The 26,440-nt window shown below is 44.4% G+C and overlaps 1 protein-coding gene across 2 annotated transcripts; it reads left to right on the top strand.

Annotated features, from left to right (window-relative positions):
• Positions 1–26,440, top strand: GOT2 (glutamic-oxaloacetic transaminase 2). 2 transcript variants are annotated; one of them, XM_025370777.1, is made up of 10 exons: positions 1–212; positions 11,693–11,849; positions 13,313–13,441; positions 16,661–16,720; positions 17,222–17,383; positions 17,603–17,707; positions 19,092–19,242; positions 19,727–19,892; positions 24,034–24,184; positions 25,285–26,440. In XM_025370777.1, exons 1-10 carry the CDS (start codon positions 124–126, stop codon positions 25,405–25,407), a joined length of 1,293 nt encoding a protein of 430 aa, XP_025226562.1. In that variant the 5' UTR covers positions 1–123; the 3' UTR covers positions 25,408–26,440. The 2 variants fall into 2 exon arrangements, with proteins under 2 accessions (XP_025226562.1, XP_025226563.1); XM_025370778.1 differs by lacking the exon at positions 13,313–13,441.

Genomic DNA, 26,440 nt, shown 5'->3' with positions numbered 1-26,440 from the left:
CGCGGCCGCTCTGGCCCGGGAAAATCGTTGTCCTTACCTTCAACAGGAGCCGGCTCCCTGTGTGTGTGTCCGCTCGCCCTCTGCTCGGTCCTGCGGCGGCCCACTGCCCTCCTACCGTCCACCATGGCCCTGCTGCACTCCGGCCGCGTCCTCTCCGGGATCGCCGCCGCCTTCCACCCGGGCCTCGCCGCCGCGGCCTCTGCCAGAGCCAGGTAAGCCAAGAGAAAAGGAGATGGAGCCAGGGCGATGGCCCTGCCCCGCTGAGCTGCGAGCACCCCAGCACATTCACTCCTCCCGGCCCCCAAACACACACTGTCACTCACACACACACACACTTTTCTGCCACCCCCTCGGTTTTCCCTTAATGGGGACTGAGGATTGAGCGTCCGTGCCCCACAATGACCCTCAGGATCCCTCATCCTTCTGGTCCCCGCACCGGGCCCTGCAAGAGGGCGTGCAACGCAATCCCTGGGGAAAGGAAGTGTGGCCCTCGGCGGCTCCCGGACTCCCATTCAAGTGGGAGGGGTGCGGAGAGTACTGGGGCAGCGGCGCCCGGGGACGCCCGTGCCCTTGATAGGGTGCCCTGGGGGCGGCGGGCGCACCTGTCCTGGCTCCCGGCCCGCCCGAGCCGGTGGGCCGGCGGCGGCTGGCTGCCGCGTGTGTGCCCTGGGCGGGAAGCGCGCGAGAGGAAGGTTTCCCGGGCGTCGGCATTCGGGCCTCGCTTCCCTCCCGGCATCTGCGACCTTGGCGTGCGGCATCCCCGAGACCTTGCGACCCTCCGAGGTCCCTGTGACCCCGGTGCCCGTTTGGCCTTTGCTTGGGAAAGGGTCGAGGTGTAGTGTGCCTCCTTTATTTTTTCCTTATTGCCCCTAAGGAGGTCCGGTTGCAGGGAGGCCATCAGTCTTCCTCTCCATCTCCCTGTGCTCTTTCATTCAGTAAATGTTTCGTAACTGCAGTTTCTCAGAGCCAGGCTCTGGACCAGATGCTAGCGATACAACTGTGAACAAGGCGAGGGAAAGACAATGACAAATTGTCATTGCTCAAAAAATGACAACGTAATTCCGTACTGTGGCGTGTATAATAGTATGGAGGGAAATTTCAGAGCTTGAAACGAGCGCTAGTAATTCATTCCCAGTGGAGACCGGAGCCAGACGATTAATTCAACTCAAGAAGCCGATTTGGAGCACTCTCCTTAAGTGCTACCTTAATAAGGAACTGAGTTTTAAAACCACCCCCAAGCAGGTATTAACTGCAAGGAGCAAAGCGTAGCTCGGCCTTTCGTTTGAATGTATGCTGTGTATCTTTCAGCCAGCAGAACGATCTGTCCTTTCCAATGCCCCACAGCCTTGGCAGTACAGTTTTGCCTGGGCTTCGCACTTTCTTCTCTTCCTGACTTGGCTCCTTCCTGGCCCACTGTCAACGTGTGTGCTCTTTAAGTCTGCCTACCTAGTGGACCAGAGCCAGGAGGAGTTATTTATACAACAAATTTGGAAAACCAAAGTAGTGCTTAAAATTTCGGGCAAGAGAAAGTATGTTTCCCTATTATAGTAATCTTAAAATAATACCTTGTTTTATGGATTTGGCTAGATCGCCTGAAGCTCTAGTGCTTGGTGAAAATCCCTTGGAGTCAGGGTTAGTCATTCTTTAAGTTTGAGAGTCTGACTCATGTTTCTTTTCTGTATTTTTCTCACTAGAATGTAAGTTCCATAAGAGCGGAGACTTCACCTACTTTATATTCACTGTTACATCTCAGCACTATTAACAGTTCCTGGCATGTCTCTCATATTGGATATTTTTATTTTAAGCCCAGATTTTTCACTTAATGCAACAGAAACAAATACAGTATGACATTTTAATGTTGTGTCTTAGATCAAAATCTGAACATAGGCTGGTCCAAGTGTAATGGTGTTTACAACTAATTGATCATAACCAGTTACAGATTTTATTGTTCCTTCTCTCGACTAATCTTAAACACACAGGGGAACCATAGTGCTGCAAAATATGTAGAAAAAAAATAAATTATCTCTCTTTTTTTTTTTTAAATACAGGGTCTCACTCTGTCGCCCAGGCTGGAGTGCAGTGGCACAATCATGGCTCACTGCATCCTGACCTCCTAGGCTCAAGTGATCCTCCTGCTTCAGCCTCCCAAGTAGCTGGGACTACAGGCACGCACCACCACACCCAGCCAATTTTTTATTTTTTGTAGAGACAGGCTCTCCCTATGTTGGTGTCAGACTCCTCCCACATCAGCCCCCAAAAGCGTTGGGATTATAGACTGATCGACTCCACCTGACCAGAAAATAAATTCTTGAAATAGTTGAGCACCTAATGTTGAGGAATTACTCTTCAGATTTAAACAATGATACCTGATTAGATGATAGAACCAGATGCCCTATTTAGCATGAAGGTTAACTGTTCATGCAAGGAGATCAGACTTCACTCCTTCCACTGTGGAAGTGATCTTTACCTAGCTCCGAGTGGCAAAAGTGGAAAATACTTAAACTGAACTCATCGACATTTCTATTTAAATGACTAATATAATAAAACCTTGTCAGTTGTTATTCTGAAGAACTGAGGATTTATCCAATGGCATACTTGGAACTCTTCGTAAATATGTGGAACTCTTTGTAAATTCAAGTGTATCATTTAGCTAAACACTGCGAATATAACTTTCTCTTGTTGACCTGTACTGTAAATGTATAGTGACATGAGATCAGACATAGTTGCAGTTCAATGAAGAAAAAAAAAGATGCTAATGTATTTTGATTTATAATGATTCGTTTTTAATTATTTAATTCTGATTACTTTTTGGTGAAATAACTGAGCAGGTCTTGTGAGACTTTAAAAATGCAGTGTGCAACTGTGGTACCATAACCATAGAAGATCACAGACCAGGCGCAGTAGCTCACACCTGTAATTCTAGCACTTGGGAGGCTGAGGCAGGTGGATTGCTTGAGCTCAGGAGTTCTAGACCAGCTGGGCAACATGGCAAGACCCCGTCTCTACATAAAATACAAAAAATTAGCCGGGCATGGTGATGTGCACTTGGAATCCCAGCTACCTGGGAGGCTGAGGTGGGAGGATCACTTGAGCCTGATCGCTTGAGAGGTGAAGAGTTGCAGTGAGCCAGGCCGATCACGCCACTGCACTCCACCCTGAGCAACAAAGCAAGACTGTGTCTCAAGAAAAAAGAAAAAAAAAAAAAAAAGATCACAGCTGTGCTGTTGTCTCTGCCATTTTTAGCTCTGTGATTGTGGGCAAGCTAACTAACTTCCCTTCTGATTTTAAAATGAGAAGAAGTGAGGAAAAGCAGTTTAAAAACTAAAACTTTAAGTAGGCTTAAGCTCCAGGGAAATTGCAATGCATTTCGATTGGAAAGGCTTACCTGAATACTTTGTACCTAACCTCTCTTGGATGACCAGTCAATATTGCTCAATGTTTGAGGCTTTGTTCCTGTATCCAAAGTGTACTGATAGGAATCACTTTCTAGGTCACAAGTTATCAGCATTAATTTTGCCCCTAGAACACTCTTCTTTTCATCTACTCAATTCCTTTAAAAACATCAGAGTTCTTACAACGTGTGTGTAGTCTTTACCATGTTAAGAAATGGAATAGGCCGGGCGCGGTGGCTCAAGCCTGTAATCCCAGCACTTTGGGAGGCCGAGGCGGGCGGATCACGAGGTCAGGAGATCGAGACCATCCTGGCTAACATGGTGAAACCCCGTCTCTACTAAAAATACAAAAAACTAGCCGGGCGTGGTGGCGGGCGCCTGTAGTCCCAGCTACTCGGAGGCTGAGGCAGGAGAATGGCCTGAACCTGGGAGGCGGAGCTTGCAGTGAGCCGAGATCGCGCCACTGCACTCCAGCCTGGGTGACACAGCGCGAGACTCCGTCTCAAAAAAAAAAAAAAAAAGAAAAGAAATGGAATAATGAAAGGCATGGAGGAGCTGAAAGCTGGTTACTAATGTGTGGCTAATCAAATTGAGTATTCCCTCTAGGCCAGGTGCTGTGGCCCACACCTGTAATCCCGGCACTTTGGGATGCCGAGGTGGGAGGAGCACTTGAGCCCAAGAGTTGGAGACCAGCCTGGGCAATATGGCACAACCCCATCTCTACAAAAAACTAGCCAGGCATGGTGGCACGCACCCTAGTCCCTGCTACTCACGGAGGATCACTTGAGCCCGGGAGGTAGAGGCTGCAGTGAGCCGTGGTCACCCCACTGCATTCTAGCCTGGGTGACAGAGTGAGACCCTGTCTCAAAAAAAAAAAAAAATCTTATCCCTCTAGGAGGGGAACAACAGACACTGGAGCCTACCTGAGGGTAGAGAATGGGAAGAGGGAGAGAATGAGAAAAAATAACTGTCAGTACTTCTTAGCCAGATGATGAAATTATCTGTACACCAGACCCCCAGGACACGCACATGTACCTCTGAACCTGAAATAAAAGTTAAAAAAAACCTCCCAGGCCTCTGCCCTTTAGATGCCAGTAGCATCTGCTTTCCCCCAGAGTTTCAACAAACAGAAATGTCTCCAGAAATTGTCAGTGTTCCCTAGCTAGGCAACCCCTTCCTCTCTCTCTGGCTAAGAACCACTTTCCTTGTAATCTGGATTATCAAGCTTGTCTCAAGCAATAGATATGTGGTTTTCATACCTGTGTACTTTAATCTGTATTTCATGTTCAATCTCAAAACTAGCTTTGTAATTGTAAAATGAACATAATTTATTACATTTTTTTTTTAAATTGAGTATCCCTGCTCCTGTATTTAGATTGTTTAAAAATTCAGTATTTGAAATTGTGTTGAGAATTCTTAAGAGATATCCCAGAAGACTCAAGGCTATGGTTTCTGAGTTTCTATGCTTAACATTTTAAAGAACTTGAAAAATAAGTGCTTTTCACACCATTTAACAAGAATGATGCCTTCTCTCCTTGTGGTAGGGAGCAGTGGGCAATGTTATTATTGATCGAGGGCCTTGGAGGATACAGACCATTGTTTTTTCTTTTTCTTTTTTCTTTTTTTTTTTCTTCCTGACACAGAGTCTCTATGTAGCCCATGCTGGTCTCAAACACTAGGCTCAAGTGACCCTCCCACCTCAGCATCCTGAGTAGCTGGGACTACAGGCAAGCGCCACTATGCCCAGCCAGGCCATCTTTTGAAAAATGAAAACTGTTTTCCAGAAGTGTTCTCTTTTATAATCTAGTATGTCCTTGACATTCAGGGTATTCCTTTCACTCAGCAGTTAATGACAGTGATGTAGACAGACAGGTGGCTACATGTTTTCAGGGTCTGAATTGTGGATAAGTCATAAGGAAAGCTTTCTTCAGGCCCAGTTCAGAAGTTGGTTTAAGGTATCTGTGCTTCTTACTATCGCCTAGGTACTAGGAACAGCCAAGCAACCTAGAGCCACAACAACAAAATGAGAGGCAAGCTATTAAAAGAACTGGCACCAACACTAGTGAGGGGGAAGGGCGATAATGGTAGTGTCTCCTGATACTCTGGAAAAACCTATGCAGTAGTAATTGAAAAGCAGAAAAGGGCCAGCGCGATGGTTTATGCCTGTAATCCCAGCACTTTGGGAGGCTGAGGCGGGCAGATCACTTTAGATCAGGGGTTCAAGACCAGCCTGGCCAACATGGCAAAACCGCATCTCTACTAAAAAAAAAAAAATTAGCCGGGCGTGGTGGCAGGCACCTACTTGGGAGGCTGAGGCAGGAGAATCGCTTGAAGCCGGGAGGTGGAGGTTGCAGTGAGCCGAGATCACGCCACTACAATTCAGCCTGGGCAATACAGTGAGACTCTGTCTCAAAAAAAAGAAAAGCAGAAAAGGTTAGTTGGTCGGAGGGTTGTGGGTTGTTGTTAAACTGATTAACATTATCTCCCCCCACAGCCATACTTGATTAGCTTTGTATTTAAAGAGAAAGAAAAGCAGAAAGGACCTGCATTTGGTCATAAGGTCTTACAACTGTATATGCTCCTTGAATTCTCTACATACTGGCCTCCCCAGGCTCTGTACAAGGATGCAGGATGGTTACAAATAAAAGTGGAGCCGTGATAATTTAGTAACTATGACTATTAGCAAACATCACGCACTCTGCCAATCTAGGTTCTGAGTGGTTTTTTTCATCATTATACCAGCCCTGCGAGATAGGTAGTACTATGGCCCCATTTTACAGGTAAGGAAAGTTGAGGCTTAATTTACTTGCCAGTGCTCACATAGCTGGCAGATGACTGAGCTGTTATTTGAATCCATGCAGTTTGCCCAGTACTGAAATTACCCAAGGCAAACTATTAAAAGAACCATTAAAAGAAATAAGAGCCTGGGAAATCAAAAAAACTGGAAATAATCTACCCTTAAATAACAGAGAATTGACTGTATACACTAATTCATTACAATGATTGAGACTGCAGCAGTCTTTAACTTGTCAAGAGAGCATGAATTAAACTCTGTACTGCCATCCAGTATGCCCCATGGAGGAGTGGGTGTATGAATGCTGACAAGTACATTACGAGAACCTTTGTTGGGAAAGAAATATTCATGAGGTAATTCACGAGTTTATCAGCATGGTGAACACGGAGAACTTCCATGGTACCATACTGAAACACGTGGCTGATTCACAGTGGATAAGTGATTGCTAGGAGAACTTGGGCGATTCTCCTGCAACAACCCCCAGCTCTTTCTCACCGTGAGCCTTTATTCTTTTTTTTTTTTTTTTTTTTTTTTTGAGACGGAGTCTTGCTCTGTCACCCAGGCTGGAGTGCAGTGGCCGGATCTCAGCTCACTGCAAGCTCCGCCTCCCGGGTTCACGCCATTCTCCGGCCTCAGCCTCCCGAGTAGCTGGGACTACAGGCGCTGCCACCTCGCCCGGCTATTTTTTGTATTTCTTAGTAGAGACGGGGTTTCACCGTGTTAGCCAGGATGGTCTCGATCTCCTGACCTCATGATCCGCCCGTCTCGGCCTCCCAAAGTGCTGGGATTACAGGCTTGAGCCACCGCGCCCGGCCAATGAGCCTTTATTCTTAAGCCTCTACTTGGAAAGCCCTTTTTCTCTTCTTTTCAGTCTTAGCACTCAGCTGCTAAGTCACGTCCTCCAGGAAGCCTTCCTAACCTTGTGCAGTACTTTCCTTCCCTTCTCCAAGCTATTAGATCCTCTGCTCGGGGCTCCCATAAGTAATATCCCATAATAATGCCCTGGGTCGGTGTGTATCACTATCCATCATCTCCCTGCAGTGCCCAGCCTGCATTGCTTGTAGCTCCCTGCTGATCACCACAGTGGACTAAGGTGGTAAGGGATTGTGTTATACTCTTCTTTACGTTCCCAGCCCTTAGCATAGTGTTCTTAATGATTGCTTTGGAAGATCATAAAGCCTAGAAAAGTGTTCTGGCAAGGCAGAGAATCTCTACAATCTAAACTGATTGCACAGGAGGTTTTTTTTGTTTGTTTGTTTTGTTTTTTTTCTTAAACTTTTATATTGTGGGTGAAGTCATTAATCACTAAACCAAGGAAACTAGGTCATCAAGATTGGGCAAACTTTGTTAAAATGTTAACTTGTGTGCACCTGTAGTCCCAACTATTTGAGGTGGGAGGATGGCTTGAGTCTAGGAGGTCAACGCTGCACTGCAGCCTGGGGGATGGAGTGAGACCCATCTCTTTGTTTGTTTGTTTATTGAAACTCAGTCTTCCTCTACCACCCAGGCAGGAGTGCAGTGGTGCGTTCTTGGCTCACTGCAACCTCCGCCTCCTGGGTTCAAGTGATTCCCATGCCTCAGCCTCCCAAGTGGCTGGGATTACAGGCGCCTGCCACTTTGCCCAGCTAATTTTTGTATTTTTCGTAGAGACGGAGTTTCACCATGTTGGTCAGGCTGGTCTCAAACTCGTGACTTCAGGTGATCTGCCTGCCTTGGCCTCCCAAAGTGCTGGGGTTATAGGTGTGAGCCACTGCACCCAGCGGAGACCCATCTCTTTAAAAAAGAAAAACAAAAAAGTTAACTCAACTTCTTTTCAGATTCACTTACTATAAATCAAAACAAAATTCACATCTGGGTGCAGTGGCTCACGCCTGTAATCCCAGCACTTTGGGAGGCGAAGATGGGTGGATCACTAGAGGTCAGGAGTTCAAGACCAGCCTGGCCAACAGGGTGAAACGCTGTCTCTACTAAAAATACAAAAATTAGCCGGGTGTGGTGGCACACACCTGTAATCGCAGCTATTTGGGAGGCTGAGGCAGAAGAATCACTTGAACCCAGAGACAGAGGTTGCAGTGAGCCGAGATTGCACCACTACACTCCACCCTGGGTGACAGAGCAAGACTGTGTCTCAAAATTAAATAAAAATTTTAAAAAACAGGCCGGGGGCGGCTCACGCCTATAATCTCAGCACTTTGGGAGGCCGAGGTGGGTGGGTCACAAGGTCAGGAGTTCGAGACCAGCCAGGCCAACATGGCAAAACCCTGTCTCTACTAAAAATACAAAAATTAGGCTGGGTGCAGTGGCTCACGCTTGTAATCCCAGCACTTTGGGAGGCCAAGGCAGGCGGATCACTAGGTCAGGAGATAGAGACCATCCTGGCTAACATGGTAAAACCCCGTCTCTACTAAAAATACAAAAAGTTAGCCGGGCGTAGTGGCAGGTGCCTATAGTCCCAGCTACTTGGGAGGCTGAGGCAGGAGAATGGCGTGAACCCGGGAGGCAGAGCTTGCAGTGAGCTGAGATCGTGCCGTTGAACTCCAGCCTGGACGACAAGAACAAGACTCCATCTCAAAAAAATAAAAAATAAACAAAATTCACTTTCTAAGTTTTGTCCTCATATGCTTTTTCATATTTAAAACAAACTGATCCTTTAGGATGGTAGTTCTCCCTGGGAACATGTTAGTTCCATGTTGGTTATGTTAGCATGCAATGTGTTTCCATCATTGCTATTTTCAAATGAATCAGTAAGTATAACAAGCTGCTCAGTTTTTCTAATATAGTAAGTATTAGTGGTTATACCCCACATTAATAAAAGCTCTTTGGGGTTTTCAGTAAGTTTTAAGAGTATAACAGGATCTAAAGATCAAAAGTTGCTTTAGACCAATACTACTCTTTTTCCTTAAAAGCACACAGTTGTATTTATTTGTCACTATTGATCCTAGTGTGATCTCAACACTCATTGCTTATCTTTTAACCAAAGTAGCTTCGATTTCCCAGAGAAAATTAAGAAGGGAGGGTGGTGATGTCAGTCCTACACAAGCATTCTAAGCAGACTGGCAAAACTTGTGAACACACGCAGCACAACTTCTACCGCCGCATATATCCCTTTTATACCTCCTTCAAGTGGCAACAAGGAAAGATCTTTTTATTTTAATGACTCAAAGCTATAGCCTCTTGAGCATGTAAAAATAAGCAAAGATTATAAATTTTAAATTATACTTGGTAATCAATGTGTCTGTAGTCTATCTTAGAAATTAGGTGTGCAATGAATAATAATCTGTTAATCAATTCATTGTAATATTAGACCAAAAGTATAAGTTACCCTAAAGATCTTAGAAATTGTGTTCAAGGCCGGGCTCAGGGGCTCACGCCTGTAATCCCAACACTTTGGGAGGCTGAGGCGCGCAAATCACATGAGGTCAGGAGTTCAAGACCAGCCTGGCCAACATGGTAAAACCCCATCTCTACTAAAAATACAAAAATTAGCTGGGTGTAGTGGTGGGCGCCTGTAATCCCAGCTACTTGGGAGGCTGAGGCAGGAGACTCACTTGAACCCAGGAGGCGGAGTTTGCAGTGAGACAAAATCGCGCCACTATACTGCCTGGGCGGCAGAGTGAGATTCCATCCCCCACCGCCTGGACAAAAAAAAAATAAAAGAAAAAGAAATTGTCATCAAGCTGGCATATTACAAAATACAATTACTGTTCTCCCGAAAGCCTATATCCCCAGTCTAATAAGAAAAACATCAGACAAATTCCAGTAGAGGGGCATCCTACAAGATACCTAACCCACATTCCCAAAATTGTCACAGCCAAGAGAAGCTTATGGAGACATGCAGCTAAGTGTAACGTGGTGTCCTAGATGGAATCGTGGAACAGAAATAGGTAAAAACTAAGGAAATCTAAATAATGTGTGGACTTAATAATGTATGGGCCAGGCGCGGTGGCTCACGCCTGTAATCCCAGCACTTTGGGAGGCCAAGGCGAGTGGATCACCTGAGGTTGGGAGTTTGAGACCAGCCTGGCCAACATGGTGAAACCCCGTCTCTACCAAAAATACAAAAATTAGCAGGGTATGGTGGTGGTCACCTGTAATCCCAGCTACTCGGGAGGCTGAGGTGGGAGAATCACTTGAACGCGGGAGGCAGAGGTTGCAGTGAGCTGAGATCACGTCATTGCACTCCAGCCTGGGTGACAAAGAGGGAAACTTCATCTCAAAAATAATAATAATAGTAATGGGCCAGGCGCGGTGGCTCAAGCCTGTAATCCCAGCACTTTGGGAGGCCGAGACGGGCGGATCACGAGGTCAGGAGATCGAGACCATCCTGGCTAACACGGTGAAACCCTGTCTCTACTAAACACATACAAAAAACTAGCCGGGCGAGGTGGCCGGCGCCTGTAGTCCCAGCTACTCGGGAGGCTGAGGCAGGAGAATGGCGGGAACCCGGGAGGCGGAGCTTGCAGTGAGCTGAGACCCGGCCACAGCACTCCAGCCTGGGTGACAGAGCAAGACTCCGTCTCAAAAAAAAAAAAATAATAATAATAATAGTAATGGGCCAGGCGCAGTGGCTCAAGCCTGTAATCCCAGCACTTTGGGAGGCCGAGACGGGAGGATCACAAGGTCAGGAGATCGAGACCATCCTGGCTAACACGGTGAAACCCTGTCTCTACTAAAAAATACAAAAAACTAGCCGGGCGAGGTGGCGGGCGCCTGTAGTCCCAGCTACTCGGGAGGCTGAGGCAGGAGAATGGCGTAAACCCGGGAGGCAGAGCTTGCAGTGAGCTGAGATCCGGCCACTGCACTCCAGCCTGGGCGACAGAGCGAGACTCCGTCTCAAAAAAAAAAAAAAAAAAAGAAAATCATGTATCAGTATGGATTCATTAATTGTAACAAATGTGCCATACCAATGTAAAATGTTAATAGGGGAAACCTGGGGGTAAGGGTAGATGGGACTGTACTATCTGCTCAATTTTCTGTAAATCAATACTGTTTTGGCTCACGGAGGCTGAGGCATAATTGTTTGAACCCAGGAGGCAGAGACTGCAGTGAGCCGGGGTCACACCAGTACACTCCAGCCTGGGTGACAGAGTGAGACTCTTTCTCAAAAAAAATAAATAAATAAAGTTTGTCAGAATAGCAATTCAATTTCATTTAACACAAATTTGTAGTTTTCATAATTTTAAACATATAAGAGTAATATGGCCGGGTGCAGTGGATCACCTGAGGTCTGGAGTTCGAAACCAGCCTGGCCAACATGGTGAAACCCTGTCTCCACTAAAAATACAAAAATTAGCTGGTGTGGTGGTGCGTGCCTGTAATCCCAGCTACTCGGGAGGCTGGAGCGGGAGAATCACTTGAGCCCAAGAAGCAAACGCTGCAGTGAGCCAAGATAGCACCACTGCACTGCAGCCTGGGCAACAGAGCAATAGTCTATCTCATAAATAAATAAGTAAAATGGATCTTGGATCTAGCTAATGGGATCGAGCTAATGTATTTCTCATTTCAGCTCCTGGTGGACCCATGTGGAAATGGGACCTCCAGATCCCATTCTGGGAGTCACTGAAGCCTTTAAGAGGGACACCAATAGCAAAAAGATGAATCTGGGAGTTGGTGCCTACCGGGATGATAACGGAAAGCCTTACGTGCTGCCTAGCGTCCGCAAGGTGAGCTTGCCATTCATCTCCTTCTGAGTGGGATGAATAAACTGAAGAGAGCCCTGGAGAGTGGCAGGAATAGTGCTAGACCGGGAATCAGGAGCCCTGGGCTTTAGTTCTGGCACTAATGGCATGAATCACTCGGGTTTTCTGGGCTATAGTCTCCTTGGCTGTAAAGGTAAGAGGTTGGAACCATCTGGTTTTTTCCAAGATTGAACTTTCTATGGTTCTGTGATCATCTGTAAAATAGACATTAAATACGCTTTAGAAATGCTTAGCTATGTCTAGTTTAATCCTGAAGGCGCACGAGATGACCAAGACTTTAAGCACTGTCTCTTGGTGAGAGGAATAGCTCTTCGTGGATTACTATTGTTATTTTCCCTTTCTCTAACTGTGATTACCTTAATCAAACCTTTGTACACAGGCATGCTCCGTCCTTTCTTCCTGCTGAGCTATGTAATTTTTTTCACCTCTTTTGTTATATTTTTATTAGTAGCATCTTTATTCATTAGCTAAATAATGTAACAAATCCCCTTAGACTAATTTTTTAAGTTATTCAGTAAGTATTTGCTACTGCAACCTGCATCACAACCAAGCACTATTGTACATTCCCTCATTCACACTTCTGAACACTGTGAGAGGTAGAAATAGTTCCTCCATTTAACAGAGGAGGAAACCAAGGCTCAGGAAGGCTAAATAACTTGCCTAGGGTAACACAACTAGTAAGGCACAGCCAGGCCTCCAATGCCAAAGCACGAAGATGTGTGGCTATCACTGTTAACCCTTTGAAGCTCTTAGACTGGCATATAACTTGAAATGCTTCTCCTGTATGTATTTAGTTTGATTTAATCATCTTATATCTATTTTAGGTGTTGCTCTTAAACCTTGGTTTTGTGCATTCCAAGAATCTCATTTTATGTTAAATTGTAACCAAGAGAGACCATACCCATCCACATAAAACTTAACTTAAACAATAAAATACAATTTTAAAAAGTAAGTATTTCTGTTCTTCAATATAAACTATCAAGCATTCTACCTACCCTTCTTCTCGGAGAGTAACTTCAAATTTTAAAAAAAGGTTTGGCCAGGCGCAGTGGCTCACACCTATAGTCTCAGCACTTTGGGAGGCTGAGGCAGGTGGATCACCTGAGGTCAGGAGTTTGAGACCAGCCTGGCCAACATAGTGAAACCCCATATCTACTAAAAATACAAAATTAGCCGGGCATGGTGGCAGGTGCCTGTAGTCCCAGCTACTTGGGAGGCTGAAGCAGGACAATCACTTGAACCTGGGAGGTGGAGGTTACAGTGAGCCGAGATCACACCACTGTACTCCAGCATGGGTGACAGAGCAAAACTCCGTCTCAAAAAAAAAGACTTTACCTCCAAAACTTAACTTATAAAACTTTAAATATTAATCATAGTAATTCCAAGTAAGGAGAAGAAACTCAATGAATGTATTTTCTCTTGTCTAGGCCGAGGCCCAGATTGCCGCAAAAAATTTGGACAAGGAATACCTGCCCATTGGGGGACTGGCTGAATTTTGCAAGGCATCTGCAGAACTAGCCCTGGGTGAGAACAGCGAAGTCTTGAAGAGTGGCCGGGTAAGCTGAGCAGGCTCTGGCATCATCCCAGGTCTTTAACAAATTTGTAGTTATTTAAACAATTTTAGGCCAGGCGTGGTGACTCACACCTGTAATCCCAGCACTTTGGCAGGCCAAGGCGGGTGGATCATCTGAGGTGGGGAGTTTGAGACCAGCCTGACCAACATGGAGAAACCCCGTCTCTACTAAAAATACAAAATTAGCCAGGCGTGGTGGCGCATGCCTGTAATCCCAGCTACTCGGGAGGCTGAGGCAGGAGAATCACTTGAACCTGGAGGGTGGAGGTTGCAGTGAGCCGAAATCGCACCATTGCACTCCAGCCTAGGCAACGAGAGCAAAACTCTGTCTCAAAAAAAAAAAATTTAAGAAATATGAAAAAATAACTTATTTTGTGTGTAATGATTGTTTTGAGGAGGCCACACTATTTCTAATAATTCTTATTTGATAGTAAATTGCCATCATTAAATAAAATAATCTACATGACACCAATTCCAAAAATGTACTACTAGTAATCCTGAAAATGTGGTAGTCATTTGACTGATAGATTTGACGTTACTTTTGCTGTTAGTCTCTACCTGCTTATGTTCATTTTACATTGAATATGCTTTAGAAATGTTAACTACGCCAAGTTTTAGGCCTGCAATTAGCGCAAACCCTCATGTCCTAAGCTTCCAACTTGCACAGAAGCAGCAAAAGCAGGAAACAAGCCATGGGTGGACTGTGGGCGCTGAACCAGTCTGGCAGCCCTCTGCTATCCCTTCACAGCCCGTGTGGACACACAAAAAAGACCACGCTCCCAACATGTGAACTCGTGCACGTTGTGGTTCACTTTATTTTGGAAAAAAACATGTTTTTTAATGAGTGCATTTGTATGTTTTTCTGGGTGAGCCTGGGGAGTGAAGAAACATACAAACTAGCAACTTTAAGTCAATATTTTGTCTTCCCTTCCCCCTCTGAAAAGCCAGAATAAATACACTTTATTTACAAGACTGGTCTAAGTCCACACGTGAATTTGTTAACTCAGAGTAAAGCACAACAACCTCAACCCCAGGGTTAGGTAGTAATTATCCTACGTCAAATAGATGTGGTTTAGTTCTGTCCATACAGTCAACTGCCTGTTAGCCCCTCCTGAAAATTTCTGTACTTTTTAATTCATGAGTTTTTTTGCCTAGTCTCTGCTCCATCTAGATAATAACCTAAGTATGAAACTGGCCTACCTTAAAATAACATTAACTTGTCTTTTATAAGTTGTGCCTCGGCCGGGTGCAGTGGCTCACGCCTGTAATCCCAGCGCTTTCGGGGGCCGAGGCGGGTGGATCACTTGAGGTCAGGAGTTCGAGAACAGCCTGGCCAATATGGTGAGACCCCCGTCTCTACTAAAAATACAAAAATTAGCTCGATGTGGTGGCGCACGCCTGTAGTCCCAGCTACTGGGGAGGCTGATGCGGGAGGATTGCTGGAACCCAGGAGGTGGAAGTTGCAATGAGCCGAGTTTATGCCATTGCACTGTAGCCTGGGTGACAGTGCAGAGGGTGACCTGTCTCAAAAAAAAAAAAAAAAAAAAGCTGTTGTGCCTTTGTGAATCATAGTATTATCAGACCTACAGTGAGGTTTTTATTTCCATCATGCCAAAGTTTGCAGAGACAAACTATTTAAAAATAAGTTTTTAGTTGGGTTTTTCCCTCTTTAATCTACTGCCACCCCAGTCCAGAAAATACATTTGTGCTTTGTAGAGCCTTGTACTTCTACAATGCCTTTAAAAACAACAAATGAAAACCTCTTAAACCTGCAGTGATTTCTTGTTTGTCCCTTAAAGCTGACCAATTTGAATAAGCAGATTCACCTCAGGCATCTTCCTATTACCCAAAACATGAATATTTTCAGATTATGAAAACACATAAAAGGGGACCTCTTAGAAAACCTTTATTTATCTATCTATTTGTTTGTTTATTTATTTACTTATTTATTTATTTTGAGATGGAGTTTCGCTCTTGTTGCCCAGGATGGAGTGCAATGGCACGACCTCAGCTCACCGCAATCTCCGCCTCCCAGGTTCAAGCGATTCTGCTGCCTCAGCCTTCCCGAGTAGCTGAGATTACAGGCATGTGCCGCCACACCTAGCTAATTTTGTATTTTTAGTTGAGACAGGGTTTCTCCATGTTGATCAGGCTGATCTCGAACTCCCAGCCTCCGGTGATCCGCCCAACTCGGTCTCCCAAAGTCCTGGCATTACAGGTGTGAGCCACTGCACCTGGCCAGAAAACCTTTAAAATGTTGTAATGTTATCCTTATATATTTGTTGACTTGCTTTTCAAGGAACTTTGATGTTTACAGAGTCATTCTACTTTGTATAATTCTAGAGTAATGTCTTAATGTAGTGACTATTCTCAGTGTCTTTTTATTTATTTATTTATTTGTTTATTTATTTATTTTTGAGACACGGTCTCACTCTTTCACCCACACTAGAATGCAGTGGCACAATTTCGGCTCACTGCATGTTGGGGTCCGCGTGTTTCCTAAACAAAGGAATGAACACACAAGACAAGACAAGACAAACATGGCGGCCGCCTCGAATGGCGCGCTCCGCTTTATTTTATACAGTCGTTTGTAGAATGTTGCCAAGTCACAAGACACATTGTTGTTTTTCTGACCTTTCCCTGACTTTCTGGATTTTCAAGATGTTTACATATAAACAGGCCCCCAACGCCCTGCTTCGTTTGCGAGAGCAGGACTTATCGGGAACACCCTGTTTGTGAGCACGTAGTCCCCTACAACTGCATCCTCCACCTCGCAGGTTCAAGCAATTCTCGTGCCTCAACCTTTTGAGTAGCTGGGATTACAGGTGTGCACCACCATGCCCAGCTAATTTTTGTATTTTTAGTAGAGACAGGATCTCGCCATGTTTGCCAGGCTGGTCTCGAACTCCTGACCTCAGGCAATTCACCCGCCTTGGCCTCCTAAAGTTATGAGATTACAGGCATGAGCTACCACACCCAGCCTCTCAGTGTCTTTTTATATCTTTTATATAATTCACCCCTTTTTCATATTGGGGAGGAATGTTTGTGTTCTGAAAGTTTCCCGTGTAACATGGAATGATACTAACAGGCCATAAAGAATGAGCTTCTGAAGTACGGAAGGGTCTTGGACAGAGCAGTGCCCCTGGGCTGGTCCTGTATAGAGAGTGTCGCACATCACTGACCGTGGGTATCTCTCCTTCAGTTTGTCACTGTGCAGACCATTTCTGGAACTGGAGCCTTAAGGATCGGAGCCAGTTTTCTGGTGAGTCTGGAAGCTTCTTCAGGAAAGAACTATAAATTCCAGATGACAGGGCTTCCTGTTGTGTGTATATTTGACTGTTGATGCAGAAGTAGATTTCTTCTTTCCATGAATTTGCAGATGTCCTATTCTCTGATGAAAAAATGAAAGAACTTTGAAGAAATTACACGAAAGATATAGTAGTGATGATGATAAATTAAGTTCACTAGAAACTATTTACTAGAGAGCTTTTGCCTTTTAACTTGTTTAATCCCTATGACAGAGGTACAATTAACCCCATTTACAAGTGAAGAAAGCAAGACCCAGAAAGGTCCTTGGCTATACAGCCAGTATAAGTGTCGGAGACTATTCCAACCCTGGCAGTCTTACTGCTGAGTCAATACTGCTCAACCATTGAGAGAAACTGGGTTTCAGTGGAGAAAAATGTTCCCTCAGTAAAACATGTCAACATTTTTTTGCGTCTCCTTTGTTCATTTTTCTGTTTCCTTTCGTCCCATCTTTTAGCAAAGATTTTTTAAGTTCAGCCGGGATGTCTTTCTGCCCAAACCAAGCTGGGGAAACCACACACCCATCTTCAGGGATGCTGGCATGCAGCTACAAGGTTATCGGTATTATGACCCCAAGACTTGCGGTTTTGACTTCACAGGCGCTGTGGAGGATATTTCAGTAAGTGTGGCTTTCAGGGTGAGAATAAAACTCCTTGCTTGCAGACATTTGATGTCTCCCACCGTGTTCCAATATCTGAGTTAAAATACTGGAGAAGAGGTGATTCCCAGACTTCTGGTTACCTTTGTTACTTATCAAATGATGACAATCCTGTGGCATTTCAGATAAACTGTTTGCCTTAAAGCTTCAAAGTCATCTCTTGGCTGTTTTTCTCTTTAGAAAATACCAGAGCAGAGTGTTCTTCTTCTGCATGCCTGCGCCCACAATCCCACGGGAGTGGACCCGCGTCCGGAACAATGGAAGGAAATAGCAACAGTGGTAAAGGTGAGGAGGATAAACTCACTGGCGACAGTTCTGTGTTTAGTAACCAGCTTTGGAGGCTTAATTTGGCAATGTCTTAACAGAGAGTCTTAACCTTGAACCTGCGTGAAATGTCCATACAGGTGGATAAGCTGCCAGAAAGGGCTCCCCATTTGCGTGATTAGCAGTTCTGGGATTGATGACGCATGAGCATTTGAAAGTAATTTTTTCTGGCCAGGCACAGTGGCTCACGCCTGTAATCCCAGCACTTTGGGAGGCCTAGGCAAGTGGATCACCTGAGGTCAGTTCGAGACCAGCCTGGCCAACATGGAGAAACCCTGTCTCTACTAAAAATACAAAATTGACTGGACGTAGTGGCCCATGCCTGTAATCCTAGCTACTTGGTAGGCTGAGGCAGGAGAATCACTTGAACCCAGGAGGTGGAGATTGTGGTGAGCCGAGATCGTGCCACTGCACTCCAGCCTGAGCAACAAGAGCAAAACTCTGTCTCGAAAAAAGAAAAAAGAAAATAATTTTTTTCCTCGTCCTGGATGTAGGGAACTCTGATAAAACCTGTCTACTGACCCCAGGATGTCTGCTGTTGATGCCTACATTCACCCTGGTCAGTGGTTGCTTAGTGATCTGTTTAAACACTTTTTCATGGCCTTTCCTTTGCAGCATCGCCATGATCACTCTAAAAGTGTAGACAGCTGTCAGAGAAGACACTAGTCAAAATTCCTAGAGAGGAAAATATTATTCCTGTTGTCTCATCTCCCTGTTTTCCCTTTTCACTCCTTTTCATTTCCCTTTCTTTTCTCTCTCCCTCTTTTTTTTTTTCTCTTTTGAGACAGAGTCTCACTCTGTCGCCTTAAGCCAGAACACAGTGGCACAGTCATGGCTCACAGCAACCTCTACCTCCAGGGTTCAAACAATCCTCCTAGCTCAGCCCCTGAGTCGCTGGGACTGCAGACATGTTTGCCACACCTGCCTGGCTAATTCTTTCTAGTTTTTATAGAGACAGCATCTCACTTTGTTGCCCAGGCTGATCTCAAACTCCTGGGCTCAAGCAGTCCTCCCACCTTGGCCTCCGAAAGTGCAGGGATTATAGACATGGGCCACCATGCCTGGCCAGTTTCCCTTTCTTTAACTTCTGTCAAATCTAAGCTGCACACAGAATGAGACAGAAACAGCATTTGGAAAGCACTTTCAAGATAAAATGGTTCTACTGAGGTTGTCTCGTGAGCCCTGGATGTAAGATGAGTCTTCCAGGATTATGTTAGCCCCAGAAAAGGCTTATTGTGCTTATTGGGATCATGCCCACCTCACAGAAACGTCTTTCAGATTTTTATAAACATCTAGGGCCTCTTCAGACAGACTGCTGAAGCTTCAATCTTTTGTTCCTTCTCAGAAAAGGCATCTCTTTGCATTCTTTGACATGGCCTACCAAGGCTTTGCCAGTGGTGATGGTGATAAGGATGCCTGGGCTGTGCGCCACTTCATCGAACAGGGCATTAATGTTTGTCTCTGCCAATCATACGCCAAGAACATGGGCTTATATGGTAAGCTACGGCACCCAGCATGACACATGTTCGCATGCTGGGAGAGAATGCCACGAAGGCATAGAGCTTGTGGGGTGGGTGTGTGTGTGTGTGTGTGTGTGTGTCCATCCATGTCCACATCCCTCCCTACCCTAAGATGAAAGACTGGTATCGTAGATTTTACTGATTTTCTTAGCCATATATTCTTCAGTATTCTTAAATTTTTCCAGCAAAGGAAACTGATTACTGCTTCTCTAAACAAAAAGTAACAAATGCGTCAGCCAAGAAGATAGATACAATAAAAAATACCTTTGAATACTCTGAGTACTCAAAACTTCCTTGTGCCTCAGTTCACCATTCTGGTTGTTGAAAGCTTTTTATTTATAATAAAGTTATTTTGGGGTCCTTTGGATGGAAACAGATAATACGTAGCAAATACACTCATGATTTGCTTTAGCACATTAGATAGTAGAAGTAGAAGACGAGATCCATTTTTGTCTTTCAGGTGAGCGTGTAGGAGCCTTCACTATGGTCTGCAAAGATGCGGATGAAGCCAAAAGGGTAGAGTCACAGTTGAAGATCTTGATCCGTCCCATGTATTCCAACCCTCCCCTCAATGGGGCCCGGATTGCTGCTGCCATTCTGAACACCCCAGATTTGCGAAAACAATGGTAAAGGCTTATGCCACTCCCCAGCCACCCACCTGTTCCCACCACTGCTCCTTCAAAGCTAGTTTTTAATTGACCTCTAGTGATATACAGTACCCCATAGATTCCATATGCGAAGGCAGGGAAGGGAGCAAAAAATGTGCATTCCTTTTTTAAAAAACAGGCCGGGTGCGGTGGCTCATGCCTGTAATCCCAGTACTTTGGGAGGCCAAGCTAAGTGGATCACCTGAGGTTGGAAGTTCGAGACCAGCCTGACCAACATGGAGAAACCCCGTCTCTACTGAAAATACAAAATTAGCCAGGTGTGGTTGGTGCATACCTGTAATCCCAGCTACTTGGGAGGCTGAGGCAGGAGAATTGCTTGAACCTGGGAGGCGGAGGTTGCAGTGAGCTGAGATTGCACCATTGCACTCCAGCCTGGGCAACAAGAGCAAAACTGCGTTTCAAAAAAATATATATAGAGAGAGAGAGAAAGAGAGAAAGAGAGAACGAGAGATTGGTTGAGACAGGGTCTTGCTCTGTCACCCAAGCTGGAGTGCAGTGTTGCAATCCTAAGGCACTGTAACTTTGTACTTCTGGCCTCAAACAGTCCTCCAGCCTCAGCCTCCCAAGTATTTGTTAGCACTTTGAACCAAATTAGTTGGTATTTCTCTGTAAGAGACAGACATAATTTTTAATTGGTAGTTCCTTTTATTCCGTTATCTCCACATTAAATAGAACCTGCTTTCCCCTAAAATCAGTTTCAAATTAAGTACCTTACATAGGAAAACTTCCTTAAAAACATATTTTTGTTTGTGTCCTAATAATTGCTAGCATTGAATCAGTATTTTTGCATTTCTTTGTGTTTTATTGTAGAGACAGGGACTTGGCTGTCTTGCCCAGGCTGGTCTCCTCAAACCCCTGGGCTCAAATGATCCTCCCACCACGGACTCCCTAAGTGCTGAGATTGCAGGTGTGAGCCACTGCACTCAGCCTGTTTTTTATTATCTGTAGTATCTGACTCTCAACATCTGTTCTGTGAATTAGTGTTACTCAATCTTTTTGACCACAATCCACATAAGAAATATATTTAAGGCCACTGTGCCCAGCCAATTGCATCTTACTAAGTTGAATTTAACATACTAAGCCAGGCAACGTGGTTCACACCTATAATCCCAGCATGCACTTTGGGAGGCCAAGGTGGGTGGATCCCTTGAACCCAAGAGTTCGAGACCAGCCTGGGCAACATAGCAAGACTGTGTCTCTATTAAAAGAAAATAAAAAAATAAAAATATAACCTACCAATGGGTCATGACACATAATTTAGAAAACACTGCTCCAGAAAGGGGTTGGCAAACTGTTCTGAGAGTCAATCCAGTTTGCTCCCTATTCTTGTAAATAAAGCTTTATTGGAACACAGCTGTACCCATCTATTTATGCGTTTTATATAGCTACTTCTTTGCTGCCATGGCCAAGTGAGCAGTTGTAGCAGGCAGAGACCATATGGCCCGTAAAGCCTAAAATAATTACTCTTTGGCCATTTACAGAAAGTATGCCAACCCCTACTCTATGAGTTTATAAAACCATGATGCCTGTGGAAGGCGTGATTTGTTATATGAGTTTATCCTGTGTAGCTGCTTAGTTGAGAGGTCACATCTCTGAGCAGCTCTTGGGTAGAAAAGCTAAATCTGCTATCTCTAAGAAACTTGATATGTACCTCCCCTAGTCATCATGTTGCAACTATTTTTCTGTCTTCAGTTTCTGTGTCATGAACATTAAAATAAATACTAAGAGTCTGGTTCAGGATAGTTTTTTTTGTTTTTTTGTTTTGTTTTGTTTTGTTTTTTCCTTTTGATTTTTTTATAAAGACAAGGTCTCACTGTGTTATCCAGGCCAGTCTCAAACTCCCGGGCTCAAGTCATCCTCCCACCTCAGCCTTCCAAAGTGCTTGGATTACAGCTGTGAGCCACTGCACCCAGCTCAGGATAGTTCTTTATGATATAATAGGTTCACGCTAGACTTACCAAAAAATTGACTACTTTTTAAGTCATATTGTTTTGCAGCATGATATTAACATGTAAGTATATTTCAGAAAGTTTGTGAAAGGGAAAAAACCATAACTCTAGCTATTCTAACTCAGCTTTTTTTTTTCCCTTGCCCATTGTTTGTTTGTTTTTTGTTTATTTGTTTTTTAAGTTTGTGTGTGTGGTTTTTCGGGTTTTTTGTTTTGTTTTGTTTGTTTGTTTGTTTTTGAGACAGAGTTTTGCTCTTATTGCCCAGGCTGGAGTGCAATGGCACAATCTTCCCTCACTGCAACCTCCGCCTCCTGGGTTCAAGCGATTCTCCTGCCTCAGCCTCCTGAGTAGCTGGGATTACAGGCATGTGCTACCATGGCCAGCTAATTTTGTATTTTTAGTAGAGACAGGGTTTCTCCATGTTGATTAGGCCGGTCTCGAACTCCCGACCTTAGGTGATCCGCTCATCTCAGCCTCCCAAAGTACTGGGATTACAGGCGTGAACCACCGGGCCCAGCCACCCATTGTTATCTGTAGTTGTGACATACTGTTATATATGTATGAGCAGGACTGGTTTTGGTTTTGTCACTTAGAATTATACTAAACTTTTTTTACTTAATATTTTCTAAAATATTTTCATATTCTCTGGTTATGAAGATTTTTTTTAGTGCATGCATTTCAATACACAATTTGAGAGTTTGTAGTAGACAAAGATGCCAGACTGTGTTAATGACTACCCTCAGGGTGGTTATAATCCAATGAGAAAGATACACACATGACTTTCTTGTTGTTGTTGTTGTTGTTGAAAGAATCTTGCTCTGTGGCCTGGGCTGGAGTGCAGTGCCACAATCTCAGCTCACTGCAACCTCCGCCTCATGGGTTCAAGCAATTCTCCTGTCTCAGGCTCCCCTGAGCTGGGATCACAGGCACCCACCGCCATGCCTGGCTAATTTCTGTGTTTTTATTAGAGACGGTTTCACCACCTACGATAGCTTCGCTCATTGTAGATTCGTAGTATATTGTCTCAGTTGTGGAGATGAGAATGTATATTTCATCCATGTCAAAAATAAGGTCATTTTTTTTGTTTAGCCCACAGCTTTTACCTTAATCTTAGCAGGTTTTAGAGTGATTCATTCACTTTTCTTAATACATATGCAATTACAATGGGGTTACATCCCAGTAAGCCTGTCATAAATTAAAAATGCATTTAAGGCCAGTCTTATGTCTGTAATCCTAGCACTTTGGGAGGCTAAAGTGGGAGAATCACCTGAGCCCAGGAGTTCCAGACCAACCTGGGCAAATAGGGAGACCCTGTCTCTACAAAAAAAAAAAATGAGCGAGGCATGGTGGAATGCACTTGTGGTCCCACCTCTTGGGAGACTGAGGCAGGAGGATCACTTGAGCCTAGAAGATTGAGGCTGCAGTGAGCCATGATCATACCATTGTACTCCAGCTGGGTGATAGACTGAGACCCTATATCTTAAAAAAAAAAAACAGGCCAGGCGTGGTGGCTAACATTTGTAATCCCAGCACTTTGGGAGGCCAAAGCAGGAGGATTGCTTGAACCTCGGAGTTTGAAACCAAACCGGGCAACATGGCAAAACCCCATCTCTACATTATTTTTTTTAGAAAAAGGAAGGAAAAGAAAATGCATTTAATACGCTTAACCTACCAAACATCATAGCTTACCCTAGCATACTTTAAACATGCTCAGAACAGGTATTAGACTACAGTTGAGCAAAATCATCTAACACAAAGCCATTTTATAATGAAGTGCTGAATGTCTCATGTAATTTATTCAATAACATACTGAAAGAAACAAAATGGCTGTATGGATACTTAAAGTACGGTTTCTATTGAATGCATGTTGCTTTTGTGCCGTCATAAAGTTGAAAAACTGTAAGTCAAGGACTGTCTCTACTCAAATGTGTTAACTGTTTTAGTTGCCTGATGGAAATAGTGTTCTGATATAAAACAGAATGCTATAAAATAGCTTTCTTACCTGGCCAGTGACAGCATGTGATTCACTCATGGCCTGAGAATTGAGGCACGCTAGGGGAGCGCTCAGGTTGGGGGTAAAAATGCTGTAAACTCCGGCATATCTGTCAGTGCTTAGGCAGAATGAGCTGCATCTCAGGATTTCTTTACAGGTTGCAAGAAGTGAAAGGCATGGCCGACCGCATCATTGGCATGCGGACTCAACTGGTCTCCAACCTCAAGAAGGAGGGTTCCACCCACAACTGGCAACACATCACTGACCAAATTGGCATGTTCTGTTTCACAGGGTTAAAGCCTGAACAGGTGAGTGATTCTGATTTCTCTGCAGCAGACTAACTGATCAGTCTTTGCAAACCAGAAGGATTCTTTTTTTTTTTCTTTTTTCTTTTTTATTTAATGTTTTTGGGTTTTTTGTTTTGTTTTGTTTTGTTTTTGTTTTTGTTTTGAGACAGTCTTGCTCTGACACCCAGGCTGGAGTGTAGTGGTGCAATCTCAGCTCACTGCAACCTCCACCTCCCAGGGCTTAAGTGATCCTCCTGCCTCAGCCTCCCAAGTAGCTGGGACTACAAGTGAATGCTACCACACCTGGCTAATTTTTATATTTTTTGTAGAGACGTAGCTTTGTCATGTTGCCCAGGCTTGTCTTGAACTACTGGACTCAAGCGATCTGCCCACACTGGTCTCCCAAACTACTGGGATTACAGGTGTGAGCCACTGAGCCCAGCCCCAGAAGGATTCTTCATAGATCACCCACCTATTCAAAGTTAACCTAAAAATAATTAAAACAGTTATTTTGGAGCCCTTTTAGGTAAAAGTATTGTAATACTTTTTAGCATTTATTTGGCTTTCTTTTTTTTTTTTTAGTTGTTTACCTCTCTGTATCACCCATGAACTCACAAACTTCTAAAGAGCAGAGCTTGTTTTGATCATGTTCATGATCACTGTTGCTTCTCCCAAGAGAGCAACAGGAGAAATAGCTGTTTCGTAATTGAATCCTGGCTCTGCTGAATCTAAAGGTGTTTTTCCCCATCTATTTATGCCTCAGAATTCATCATCCTACTTTAAAGTAGCTTTTTTTTTTTCCGAAATGGAGTCTCACTCTGTCACCCAGACTGGAGTGCAGTGGCGCAATCTCGGCTCACTGCAGCCTCTGCCTCCCAGGTTCCAGGTTCCAGCTATTCTCCTGCCTCAGCCTCCTGAATAGCTGGGATTATAGGCGTGAGCCACCATGCCCAGCCTTAAAGTAGCTTTTTATTCTTATTTTATTCCAAGTTAACAGCAAATTCTGGGAACAGGGTTTAAGCGAGGAAATAGAACTTTAATAAGTTGGCTGCTGTACCATGCCAGGCCGGAGAGAATCTCCCCTACCGGGAAGAGGTACCCAAACTCTTTTTTCTCTGCAGGTGGAGCGACTGACCAAGGAGTTCTCCATCTACATGACCAAGGACGGCCGCATCTCTGTGGCAGGGGTCACCTCCGGCAACGTGGGCTACCTTGCCCATGCCATTCACCAGGTCACCAAGTAATGTCCCTGGTGCAAGGAAACAGAGACAACCTTTCTGTCTTCAGCCTCTGCTATTGAGAGCTTCACACAGACGAGAGAGGGTGGATGGTGGTGAGTGGATCATTTCTTTCAACCACAGTGTGTAACACTCAGCATTTGAATGTTTCTCCAAAAAGAACATGTAGTGACACAGGGCAGAGGCATCCGTGGCTGGTGTCTGGAACATTAAACCAAACTCTGTCCCCTGTCCTTTTATCTCCAACTTTTCTCAAAGAGTTTACATGTGCAAGAAAGTCATCGCACCAAAAAACCTGTCAATTATGCCATTGCAATATTTCAGAAGCTTTAACTGAAGTGTCAGGTTCCTTGTGAGAAATAGCACACGTTAGAGGCTTTGAGAGAAGACCTAGTTCTGTCGTGAGCAGTCGACCTTGTGTCTGTCCTCCCATCTTGGAGCAACCTTATCAACAGGCCGCACTGCAGAAATGATGTTTTATGAAAACCAATGAGGCTGCTGCCACTCCAGCAAGGAAAATAATGCAGTTTCCTGTCTTATGTAAGAAAAAGAGAAGGCTCTCTTTTTCTCCCTTGTCATTGCTGTTCTTTTCCTTATGTACAAACATTTTTAACTACTGCAGATTTTCATCCCATTCTACTGCTTGACTGACCATCAACTCCATCCTATCGAGATTTATTTAAGAATGAAGAACAAAATTTTCTGCTGATGCCATATCCTCACCTTTCTCAGCAAAGAATAGTGGAGAGTAGGAAACTGTACTTTAGGCATCCTCTTGAATGATTGTGTAAGTTTCTCTGGTTGGGATGTTGTCTCTGCCCAGTTGGACCTCCTCCCTTTGTTGAATGTGATATACAGCCACTCATCTCACACCGTGAGTCGTGGCGCAGGGTGGTACCAGGAAAGAGGATATTCTAGGCTTTGTGTGCTGCTAGCTAGGTTCAGGCTTCACCCACTGGAAAGAACCACCATCTGCTCTAACCATGTAGACTTATTGCGGCCTGGTTTCTCTGTTACAATAAAATTACTGTAGACCCAA

The sequence above is a fragment of the Theropithecus gelada genome, chromosome 20 (genome assembly GCF_003255815.1).
Source record: "Theropithecus gelada isolate Dixy chromosome 20, Tgel_1.0, whole genome shotgun sequence".
NCBI lineage: Eukaryota > Metazoa > Chordata > Mammalia > Primates > Cercopithecidae > Theropithecus > Theropithecus gelada.
This window is presented reverse-complemented; position numbering and strand designations above follow the sequence as displayed.